This window comes from Oncorhynchus clarkii, chromosome 11 (genome assembly GCF_045791955.1).
Source record: "Oncorhynchus clarkii lewisi isolate Uvic-CL-2024 chromosome 11, UVic_Ocla_1.0, whole genome shotgun sequence".
NCBI lineage: Eukaryota > Metazoa > Chordata > Actinopteri > Salmoniformes > Salmonidae > Oncorhynchus > Oncorhynchus clarkii.
The window spans coordinates 358,166-371,671 of record NC_092157.1 but is presented as its reverse complement, the minus strand read 5'-3'; the positions used below and the strand labels follow the sequence as shown (position 1 = coordinate 371,671).

At 40.8% G+C, this 13,506-nt stretch overlaps 1 protein-coding gene across 2 annotated transcripts in view; it reads left to right on the top strand.

The window, feature by feature from the left end:
- Window positions 1-13,506, top strand: part of LOC139420113 (1-phosphatidylinositol 4,5-bisphosphate phosphodiesterase delta-1-like) — a 94,880-nt gene that overhangs the window by 17,069 nt on the left and 64,305 nt on the right. For both annotated transcript variants that reach the window (XM_071169842.1, XM_071169841.1), the window contains one exon: window positions 4,046-4,204. In XM_071169842.1, the coding sequence (XP_071025943.1) occupies window positions 4,046-4,204 (159 nt within the window). The remainder of the gene's footprint in view (window positions 1-4,045; window positions 4,205-13,506) is intronic.

Below are 13,506 nucleotides of genomic sequence, written 5' to 3'. Positions count from 1 at the left end.
TGCTCAGCCATCCTTTTCCTGTAGTCCACAAGCATCTGTTTTGTCTTGATCACATTGAGGGAGAGGTTGTTGTCCTGGCACCACACTGCCAGGTCTCTGACCTCCTCACTTTAGGCTGTCTCATCGTTGTCGATGATCAGGCCTACCACCTTTGCGTCGTCTGCAAACTTAATGATGGTTTTGGAGTCGTGCTTGGCCACACAGTGGTGGATGAACAGGCAGTACAGGAGGGGACTAAGCACGTGCCCTGAGGGGCCCCCATGTTGAGGATCAGTGTTTTGGCGGTGATTTTGCCTACCCTCACCACCTTGGGTCATCACGTCAGAAAGTCCAGAATCCAGTTGCAGAGGGAGGTGTTCAGACCCAGAGTCCTAAACTTGGTGACGAGCTTGGATGGGATAATGGTGTTGTACGCTGAGCTGTAGTCAATGAACAGCATTCTCACGTAGGTGTTCCTTTCGTCCAGGTGGGAAATCGCAGTGTGGAGTGCAATAGAGATTGTGTCCTCTATGGATCTGTTGGGTGGTATGAAAATTGGAGTGGGTCTAGGGTGGCTGGGATGGTGGAGTTGATGTGAGCCATGACCAGCCTTTCAAAGCACTTCATGGCTACAGATGTGAGTGCTACGGGTCAGTAGTCCTTTAGGCAGGTTCCCTTGGTATTCTTGGGCACAGGGACTATGGTGGTCTGCTTGAAACAGATAGCTATTACAGACTCGTGCTGCTCTCATGCATGCTTCAGTGTTGCTTGCCTCAAAGGGTGCGTAGAAGTCATTTAGCTCGTCTTGCAGCCTTGTGTCACTGGGCAGCTCGCGGTTGGGATTCCCTTTGACATTTACCCTCCCAAACAGGTATCCTACATCCTATAATGACATACCCTCCATACACAAATAATGACATTTTAACTTGACAATATCATATTTGCATTGATTGTTTGGAGGGGGAAATTCTCAAAAGGGTGTTATTGTTATTGATTTTGTACAATCACCTTACAGTTGTAGGGCCCTATAAGATCAGTTTTATCTTTTGGTAAATTCAATTTTCACGGTTTTATTTTTCCCAGTTTTCTTGTTTTTTTTTCAGGTTCACTCTCAAAATCACACGTTGTTAATAGAAAAGCTACGTTATTCTAAGTTCACAACAATTCTTAAACCAAATCAGGAGACCACTTTTGAGGTCTGGGAACAGTAAACAATTATATTTAGTCCTTTAATTCAATGAACGCCTAGCAAGATACCATTGTGTTTGGATAGTGGTGTTAGTGTACGCTACATGTGGTGGCAGAGTTTACAAAACAATTACCCCGCGATTGATACAAATCACTATGATATCATTCTGCCAGACAGACCTACTCTGCAGTCAACATTTAATTGTTTCCCAAGGTTTCTTGGGAAAGCCTTTAGAAACGTTCATTCAAACAGTGCATGCTGACTGGATTGTGCATCACTTCAGACTAAACGTTATGAATAGTGTGCATACCCTTTGTTGCATATCCATTGCTGTTTAAATAAATCTTGATAATAAAAAAAGCTAATTGTGAAGCAAAAACTAACGAGACCAGCTCGTTAACACCATAACACCACAACAACCATAAGACTATAACACCATAACAACCACAACACACACAACAACCATAACACTATAACACCCATAACAACCATAACACCAAAACACCCATAACACCCATAACACTATAACACCCATAACACCCATAACACCACAACAACCATAACACTATAACACCCATAGCACTATAATAACCATAATAACCATAACACCCATAACAACCATAACACCAAAACACCCATAACACTATAACACCCATAACACCCATAACACCACAACAACCATAACACTATAACACCCATAGCACTATAATAACCATAATAACCATAACACCCATAACAACCATAACACTATAACACCCATAGCACTATAATAACCATAACACCCATAACACCCATAGCACTATAATAACCATAACACTATAACACCCATAGCACTATAATAACCATAATAACCATAACACCCATAACAACCATAACAACCATAACAACCTTAAAAAGATCCCGGTAACGGGATTGATTTGACAACATCCAGTGAAATGCAGGGCACCAAATAGAAAAACAGAAATACTCATAATAACAATTCACAAAACATACATGTATTATACATCAAAATAAAGCTTAACTTCTTGTTAACCACCATCCAGCCGCAGTGTCCGATTTCAAAAAGGCTTTACGGCGAAGCAGACCATGCCATTTTCTGAGGACAGCACCCCGCATACAAACACATGAAAATCAGATTTCAATGAGCCAGGTGCAACATAAAACTCATGCCTTACCTTTGAAGATCTTCTTCTGTAACACCCATAACACCTTAACAACCATGACACCCATAACAACCACAACACCCATAACACCCATAAGACCTTAACAACCATAACACCTTAACAACCATGACACCCATAACAGCCACAACACCCAGAACAACCATAACACCCATAACACCTTAACAACCATAACACCCATAACACCTTAACAACCATAACACCCATAACACCTTAACAACCACAAAACCCATAACACCTTAACAACCACAACACCCAGAACAACCACAAAACCCATAACACCCATAACACCCATAACACCTTAACAACCATAACACCCATAACACCCATAACACCTTAACAACCACAAAACCCATAACACCTTAACAACCATAACACCCAGAACAACCACAAAACCCATAACACCCATAACACCCATAACACCTTAACAACCACAAAACCCATAACACCTTAACAACCATAACACCCATAACAACCACAACACCCAGAACAACCACAACACCCATAACACCTTAACAACCACAACACCCAGAACAACCACAAAACCCATAACACCTTAACAACCATAACACCCATAACACCTTAACAACCATAACACCCACAACACCCAGAACAACCACAAAACCCATAACACCTTAACAACCAGAACAACCACAAAACCCATAACACCCATAACACCTTAACAACCATAACACCCATAACACCCATAACACCTTAACAACCACAAAACCCATAACACCTTAACAACCATAACACCCAGAACAACCACAAAACCCATAACACCAATAACACCCATAACACCCATAACACCTTAACAACCACAACACCCAGAACAACCACAAAATCCATAACACCTTAACAACCATAACACCCAGAACAACCACAACACCCAGAACAACCACAAAACCCATAACACCTTAACAACCATAACACCCATAACACCTTAACAACCATAACACCCACAACACCCAGAACAACCACAAAACCCATAACACCCATAACACCTTAACAACCACAACACCCAGAACAACCACAAAACCCATAACACCTTAACAACCACAACACCCGGAACAACCACAAAACCCATAACACCCATAACACCTTAACAACCACAACACCCATAACACCTTAACAACCACAACACCCATAACACCTTAACAACCATAACACCCACAACACCCAGAACAACCACAACACCCATAACACCTTAACAACCACAACACCCAGAACAACCACAAAACCCATAATACCTTAACAACCATAACACCCAGAACACCTTAACAACCATAACTACCATAACACCCATAACACCATAACAACCATAACACGCATAACACCTTAACAACCATAACAACCATGACACCCATAACAACCACAACACCCAGAACAACCACAAAACCCATAACACCTTAACAACCATGACACCCATAACAACCACAACACCCAGAACAACCACAAAACCCATAACACCTTTAACAACCATGACAACCATAACAACCATAACAACCATAACAACCATGACAACCTTAACAACCATAACACCCACAACAAACTTAACAACCTTATCAAACATTTTTGGTTCTAGGTCGATTTTCAAGCATTTTGAATGAAGAGCCGTTTGGGAGCCAAATTATGCAGCTCTTTTATGTGACGGTTAATGTCTGCCTGACCTCTAACCTCTGTGTGACCCCACTAGGTTTAGAGGGCGATGTGGACCTTCAGTTCTTGCTGGTGGGAGGAAAGCTGATGAAAGTAAAGTCTTCCTCTTGGAAAAAGGACCGAATGTACAAGCTGCATGATGACAACGCGACCATATGGCATGAGTCACACAGGATCTTCAAGAGAAAACAGACCTGTGAGTACTGCACTGTTACTGTACCATTCATCTACATCAACATCTACAACTCAATTAAAGGTAGCCCATTGATGGTCCTCAAACACATTTACCTCCATTCTGTTATGAAACAACAAAGCCCTGGATACCACTACTGGTCAGGCTGGGGGTTACATGCCTAGATACCACTACTAATCAGGCTGGGGGTTACATGCCTAGATACCACTACTGGTCAGGCTGGGGGTCACATCCCTAGATAACACTACTGGTCAGGCTGGGGGTTACATCCCTAGATAGCACTACTGGTCAGGCTGGGGGTTACATCCCTAGATAACACTACTGGTCAGGCTGGGGGTTACATCCCTAGATAACACTACTGGTCAGGCTGGGGGTTACATCCCTAGATACCACTACTGGTCAGGCTGGGGGTTACATCCCTAGATACCACTACTGGTCAGGCTGGGGGTTACATGCCTAGATACCACTACTGGTCAGGCTGGGGGTTACATGCCTAGATACCACTACTGGTCAGGCTGGGGGTTACATGCCTAGATACCACTACTGGTCAGGCTGGGGGTTACATGCCTAGATACCACTACTGGTCAGGCTGGGGGTTGCATCCCTAGATACCACTACTGGTCAGGCTGGGGGTTACATGCCTAGATACCACTACTGGTCAGGCTGGGGGTTACATGCCTAGATACCACTACTGGTCAGGCTGGGGTTTACATGCCTAGATACCACTACTGGTCAGGCTGGGGGTTACATGCCTAGATACCACTACTGGTCAGGCTGGGGGTTACATGCCTAGATACCACTACTGGTCAGGCTGGGGGTTGCATCCCTAGATACCACTACTGGTCAGGCTGGGGGTTACATGCCTAGATACCACTACTGGTTAGGCTGGGGGTTACATCTCTAGATAACAATACTGGCCAGGCTGGGGGTTACATCCCTAGATAACACTACTGGTCAGGCTGGGGGGTTACATCCCTAGATACCACTACTGGTCAGGCTGGGGGTTACATCCCTGGATAACACTACTGGTCAGACTGAGGGTTACATCCCTAGATACCACTACTGGTCAGGCTGGGGGTTACACCCCTAGATACTACTACTGGTCAGGCTGGTGGTTACATCCCTAGATACCACTACTGGTCAGGCTGGGGGTTACATCCCTAGATAACACTACTTTAGTGTGGATGTCAGCGGCCCCAGAGTCGATGAGTACCCAGAGAGATTTCAACTGGTTTCCCCACAGCAAGATGGCATGAAAAGGGGTGCAAGTAAGGGGAGAGGAAAAGTTCTCTGTATGGCCCACCAAAGTACTTGCTCCTACCGTTGAGCCTTGTCTTTAAGTGGACAAGTGGAGATGAAATGACCAGTAATACAGGCATCTCTTATTGTGAAGCCTGTATAGCCGTTCGGCTGGGGACAGCCTAACTCTGCCTAGTTGCATCTGCTCGGGAAGAGGTGAATCGGCAGACTTTGGAGACTCTCGGGGGAAATCGGGTAGCCTCGGGTTCTCTCGGCAACTGAGCCGTAGGGGACTTCCGGATTGCTTCGAAGGTGAGGCTTGGGCGGGCGAGTGAAATCGTACCTCCTCTCCTTCCTTCACTCCCGTAGTCGCCCATCGATCCAAATGGTTAGGGCGATGAGAGAGTCGAGATCCGTCTGTAGTTCCCAGGCTGCAAGCTTGTCCTTTACTTCCTCCGATATTCCGTGCAGGAACATGTCAAACAGCACTTCCACGTTCCAGGCACTCTCAGCTGCCAACGTGAGGATATCCACCACATAGTCTGGCACACTGCGGGAGTTTTTTTTGTTATTGTTATTTTTTCATTATTTTGTCATATTTATTTGTTTATTTTATTTGACTGAATATTCGAAACATACAATATACTTGCAGTAAAGCCGCTCAACAACTACATCATACCAGTCATCCAACAGACTCCCATTCAGAGTGACACACAGAAGCATCCAGGGTCAATGCCCTGCTCAAGGGCATGTTGACAGATCTCCCACCAGTCCAAAAAACATGAACCCGAACCCTCCAAGATCCCCCCACAGTTCCCCAATACCTGTCCCTCAACCATTCAAGACCCCTCCCACAGTCCCCCCAAGAAGAAAAATAAAAAATACAATTAATTCCATTCCCCACCCCCAAGAACCCCGCAATGCACCAACAACCAAGAGATTAAACTAAAGAGAAAAATGTTTTTATTTAAAGTATATACATTTAAAACAAAGGAAATCAAGGACAACTAAAATCATAAAAGCAATGCCAACTGTATATGTTTGTGTGCATATATGGCACTATTACATTTATGTGTGCGTTCTTGTATGTGTTTATTTGAATGAGAGTGTGTGTATATGCATGTGTACAAACACCTGCACGGCATCAGCCTCAGGCAAACCGGCATTAGTTGTAAAAACACTGCCACTCAGTGTCATTCAAACATACTTTTTATTATGTTGTATTTAGACTTAAAAAACGTTTATCTTTGACCATCATTCTATCTCCCGCACAGCAACTCTACTCCCATTTGTCTCCAATTCCACATCCCAACCATTTCCTCAGCCCATCCCATCTATCTCTACTGGCCACCCACTTCGGGATTCTACCTAACACATATCTTTCAACTATGCTGTGATGTTTAACGTACATTTTCAATCTATCTAATTGAATAGAAAGAGAGTATTACTATATTAGTAATTTACTGAACCGGTCCCTCCAGATCTCCTAACAGTACTATTTATAGGGTCAGTTCTAGATCAATGCTATTCATTTTCAGCCATTCTTGAACCTGAGACCAGAAACAGGCTACCTGAGGGCAATAACAAAATAAATGGTCTATTGATTCTGTATCCTCACAACAAAATCTGCAGAGCTTCAATGATTTTTTGCCCCAAATATTCAACATTTTGTTGGTATACATTTTGTTGGTATACTGGTATACTTTCCTATTTATGCTATTTTTATTCCTCCACCAGTTTTGATCCTTTATATTGGGCAGACAGACCAGTTCCCTACCTCCTCCCCCTGCCACCTGCCTCCTCCATTTTTGGGGCAATGCTGTAATCAATTGGTTGTACTCTTGGATTGAGCAGACCTCCATGAAGGACATAACTCTACCATTACAATTTACAATATCACTTAAGAACAAAATACCCTTTTCAAACATCTTTCCCATAAATACAGGTATTTTATTAACCAGCACATTTGAGTTCAGCCATAATATTTGTTGTAATATTTGTTCTATCTTTTCAGGGGGATGAAATTTAAATTGTAGCCAGCTCTGCAATGCAGTAGCCAGCTCTGCAATGCAGTAGCCAGCTCTGCAATGCAGAGAGATACTTTGAAAAAAGTATCATTTTCAATTAATCGAAAATGAGACATGGCAATCTGCACAAAGGCGAAAAGGCAATTTTTAAACAATGGATTAGCTTTTTTTAGTAATCTACTTGAGAACCATTTAGGGTTCAAATACAACTTTTGAATGAGTGAACCTTTTAGAGAGAGGTTTAGTGCTTTTATATTTAATAATCTCAACCCACCCAATTCATATTCATTATATAGATAGGCATGTTTTATTTTGTCTGGTTTAGCATCCCAGATAAAGCGAAATATTTTTTGCTCATATGATTTGAAAAAGAAATCACCAGGAGTAGGCAGCGCCATAAGTAAGTGAGTAAACTGAGATATGACTAAGGAGTTAATCAGGGCAATTTTTCCATAAATAGACAGGTATTTACTTCTCCATGGTTGCAGGATCTTGTCTATTTTTACAAGTTTTGTATTGAAATTCATTATGGAGAGCTTATTTATATATTTTGTGTTATGAATACCAAGTATGTCTACTTCACCATCAGCCCATTTTATAGGTAAACTGCAGGGTAATGTAAAAGTTGTATTTTTTAAAGATCCAATACGTATTATTGTACACTTATCATAATTTGGTTTTAGTCCAGAGAGTCCAGAAAAGTTATCTAGATCTTCAATGAGACATGGGATCTAGCTTGCGGACTTAATATAAAACTAGAGTCATCGGCATACATGGACACCTTTGTTTTTAAGCCTTGGATTTCTAATCCTCTAATGTTGTTATTGGATCTGATTTTAATAGCTATCATTTTGATGGCCATAACGAATAGATATGGTGACAGCGGACACCCTTGTTTAACTCCTCTTGATGATTCAAAACTCTCTGAGAAGTAGCCGTTATTTACTATTCTACACCTGGGGTTACTATACATTATTTATACCCATTTTATAAGAGAATTACCAAAATTGAAAAATTGATAAATTGATAAATAAAATCCAGTCTTACTATATCAAATGCCTTTTCAAATTCCGTTATAAATACCATTCCTAGCTTCTTATATGTTTCTATTATTTCTAAGTTGTCGTATATTATTATTATTCTTTTTTTTATTTATTTCACCTTTATTTATCCAGGTAGGCAAGTTGAGAACAAGTTCTCATTTACAACTGCGACCTGGCCAAGATAAAGCAAAGCAGTTCGACACAAACAACACAGAGTTACACATGGAGTAAAACAAACATACAGTCAATAATACAATAGAAAAATAAGTCTATATACAATGTGAGCAAATGAGGTGAGATAAGGGAGGTAAAGGCAAAAAAAGTAAATACAATATCGAAAATAAGTAAAACACTGGAATGGCAGATTTGCAGTGGAAGAATGTGCAAAGTAGAAATAGAAATAAAGGGGTGCAAAGGAGCAAAATAAATAACTAAATACAGTAGGGGAAGAGGTAGTTGTTTGGGCTAAATTATAGATGGGCTATGTACAGGTGCAGTAATCTGTGAGCTGCTCTGACAGCTGGTGGTTAAAGCTAGTGAGGGAGACAAGTGTTTCCAGTTTCAGAGATTTTTGTTGTTCGTTCCAGTCATTGGCAGCAGAAAACTGGAAGGAGAGGTGGCCAAAGGAGATATACCTACTGGAGCGCGTGCTACAGGTGGGTGCTGCTATGGTGACCAGCAAGCTGAGATAAGGGGGGACTTTACCTAGCAGGGTCTTGTAGATGACATGGAGCCAGTGGGTTTGGCGATGAGTATGAAGCAAGGGCCAGCCAACGAGAGCGTACAGGTCGCAGTGGTGGGTAGTATATGGGGCTTTGGTGACAAAACGGACGGCACTGTGATAGACTGCATCCAATTTATTGAGTAGGGTATTGGAGGCTAAAACAGTGTCCAAAGAGGGGCCAGAAGTATACAGAATGGTAACGTCTGCGTAGAGGTGGATCAAGGACTCACCAGCAGCAAGAGCGACATCATTGATGTATGCAGAGAAGAGAGTCGGCCCAAGAATTGAACCCTGTGACACCCCCATAGAGACTGCCAGAGGCCAGGACAACAGGCCCTCCGATTTGACACACTGAACTCTATCAGAGAAGTAGTTGGTGAACCAGGCGGGGCAATCATTTGAGAAACCAAGGCTATCGAGTCTGCCGATGAGGATGTGGTGATTGACAGAGTCGAAAGCCTTGGCCAGGTCGATGAATACGGCTGCACAGTAATGTCTCTTATCGATGGCGGTTACGATGTCGTTTAGGACCTTGAGCGTGGCTGAGGTGCACCCATGACCAGCTCTGAAACCAGATTGCATAGATTGCATTGCATTGCATAGATTGCATTATCTCCAATGTATCATCCATGTAAAAAACCTGTCTGATCAATACCTGGTAAAACCCTTTCAAATCTGAGTGCTACGAGTGCTAGTATTTTTGCATCACAGCATTGAAGTGTAAGGGGCCTCCAGTTTTTTAGATAGACTGGGTCTTTATATTTGCCATCTGGGTCTTGTTTTAATAATAGAGAAATTAGACCTTCCTGCTGTGTACCTGACAGATGACCATTTCTATAGGAATAGTTAAAACAATCTAACAATAGAGCTTTTATTATATAAAAAATTCTTAATATTCCTCTACTGGTATGCCATCAAGCCCTGGGGTTTTTCCAGACTGAAAGGATTTAATAGCCTCAGAAAGGTTCTTCCTCTGTCATTTGGCCTTCACACTGATCTTTCTGTACATTTGTTAATTTTTCATTTTTTATACTATTTGGAAAGAATTCCTTACCGTAATCTTCATTCAGAGGGTGACAATGAGACAGAAAAGAGAACATCTGCCTAAAATAATTAGCTTCCTCTTTTAAAATATCATTCAGAGAATCATAGATGACTTCGTCTTCAGTGACGAGTTTCTGCAAATTATTTTTGTTAGCGTTCCTGTATTGGAGATTCAGGAAGAATTTTGTGCATTTTTCTCCATATTCCAATCAGTTTGCTTTATTTTTGTATAGATTACATTAGATCGTTCTTGAAAACGTTTCTCAAGTTCTTTTTGTTTTTCCTCTAACTTATTTTGCATCTCTGTAGTATCGTTTTTGTTGCTATCTACCTGTACTATTAGTTCATAGATTTCCCTTTTTAGTCTTGTCTCTTTAGCCAGAAACTGCTTTTTCATTATTGATGAATATTGAATTGAATGACCTCTGAAGGTACATTTAACCAATTGGATATAGGGGGCGCTATTTAAATTTTTGGATGAAAAATGTTCCCGTTTTAAACAAGATATTTTGTCACGAAAAGATGCTTGACTATGCATATAATTGACAGCTTTGGAAAGAAAACACTCTGACGTTTCCAAAACTGCAAAGATATTGTCTGTGAGTGCCACAGAACTGATGTTACAGGCGAAACCCAGATAAAAATCCAATCAGGAAGTGCCGCATTTTTTGAAACCGCCTCATGCCAATGACTCCTTATATGGCTGTGAATGAGCTACGAATGAGCTTACGATTTCCACGCATTCCCCAAGGTGTCTACAGCATTGTGACGTCTTTTTAGGCATTTCCATTGGAGAATGGCTGTAAGGGACCATATATAGCGAGTGGTCACATGTTGTGTCCCGGAGAAAATCTTGCGTAAAATACTGAGGTAGCCATTTTTCCAATCGCTTCTTATGAGAAACCAATTGCCTCGACGGATATATTATCGAATACATATATTAAAAACACCTTGAGGATGGATCCTAAACAACGTTTGCCATGTTTCTGTCGATATTATGGAGCAAATTTTGAAAAAAGTTTGGAGTTATAGTTGAAGTATTTTTCGGTTGATTTCTCAGCCAAGCAGGATGAACAAACGGGAGCTTTTTCGTCTACAAAAATATTATTTTTGGAAAAAAGGAACATTTGCTATCTAACTGGGAGTCTCCTGAGTGAAAGCATCTGAAGTTCTTCAAAGGTAAATTATTTCATTTGGTTGCTTTTCTTATTTTCGTGAAAATGTTGCCTGCTGCCAGCAGAGCCTAGCATAGCATTATGCCATGATAAACTTACACAGATGCTTGTCTAGCGTTGGCTGTAACGCATATTTTGAAAATCTGAGATGACAGTGTTGTTAACAAAAGGCTAAGCTTGTGTTTGAATATATTTATTTCATTTCATTTGTGATTTTCATGAATAGGAAAAGTTGCGTTATGCTAATGCATTTGAGGCTATGATTACGCTCCCGGATACGGGTTTGCTAATCGCAAGAAGTATCCCAAACAATAACGGGATTTGCTGAACCTATATTAAACTGGAAAAATTCAGTTATACATTTTTTTTGTCTTAGTTAAAAATAAATTGTCCTCCAGTTAACTTTGATTAAATTTCCAATATCCCCGTCCACTTGGAAAATCCATGAGTTATGTGAATGCCAATCAGATGATAATCCGATCGCATTCTGTCTCCTATTAAAACTTTTTAAACCTTTAATGCAAGAGAGAGAGAGAGACATGAAAGTAGTCAAGACGACTAGCTTGATTAAGTCTCGTCCATCTATATCTCACTAGGTCGGGGTTTTTTAGTCTCCAAATATCCACTATTTCTAATGTGTCCATGATATTTGTGATTTCCATAAGGGCATGGTGATGATAGTTTGTGGAGTGATTGCCTTTACGGTCCATTGAGGTGCTTAAAACCTCTTGCGACGAGCAATCCCGTATCCGGGAGCGTAATTATAGCCTCAAGCTCATTACCATAACGCAACGTTAACTATTCATGAAAATCGCAAATGAAATGAAATAAATATATTGGCTCACAAGCTTAGCCTTTTGTTAACAACACTGTCATCTCAGATTTTCTAAATATGCTTTTCAACCATAGCTACACAAGCATTTGTGTAAGAGTATTGATAGCTTGCATAGCATTAAGCCTAGCATTCAGCAGGCAACATTTTCACAAAAACAAGAAAAGCATTCAAATAAAATCATTTACCTTTGAAGAACTTCGGATATTTTCAATTAGGAGACTCTCAGTTAGATAGCAAATGTTCAGTTTTTCCAAAAATATTATTTGTGTAGGAGAAATCGCTCCGTTTTGTTCATCACGTTTGGCTAAGAAAAAACCCAGAAGATTCAGTCATTACAACGCCAAACTTTTTTCCAAATTAACTCCATAATATCGACAGAAACATGGCAAACGTTGTTTAGAATCAAACCTCAAGGTGTTTTTCACATATCTATTCGATGATAAATCACTCGTGGCAGTTTGGTTTCTCCTCTGAACCAAATGGAAAAATGCACGCACCTGGAGATTACTCAATAATTTCGACGGAGGACACCAAGCGGACACCTGGTAAATGTAGTCTCTTATGGTCAATTTTCCAATGATATGCCTACAAATACGTCACAATGCTGCAGACACCTTGGGGAAACAACAGAAAGTGTAGGCTCATTCCTGGCGCATTCACAGCCATATAAGGAGACATTGGAACACAGCGCATTCAAAATCTGGCGCACTTCCTGTATGAAATGTCATCTTAGTTTCGCCTGTAGCATTAGTTCTGTGGCACTCACAGACAATATCTTTGCAGGTTTGGAAACGTCAGAGTGTTTTCTTTCCAAAGCTGTCAATTATATGCATAGTCGAGCATCTTTTCGTGACAAAATATCTTGTTTAAAACGGGAACGTTTTTAATCCAAAAATGAAATACTGCCCCCAGAGTTTCAAGAGGTTAAAACACTGTGTTATAGTCTCCTACCAGGATGATTAGATTCGATCGTTGCCTGTAAGTTCAATAAATTGTTATAAATGTTTTCGAAGAAGTGTGAATCATCCTGATTTGGACCATATAGATTAATGAGCCACATCTCTTTTTCGTTCACTTTCATATTCAAAAGGATCCACCTTCCTTGCGAATCATTCCTGACTATTTTCACATTCAGATCAACATTTTTTGTTAATTAATATCATCACACCCTTTGAGTTCCTTTGTTCATGACAGAGAATTATTTCACCACCCCATTCT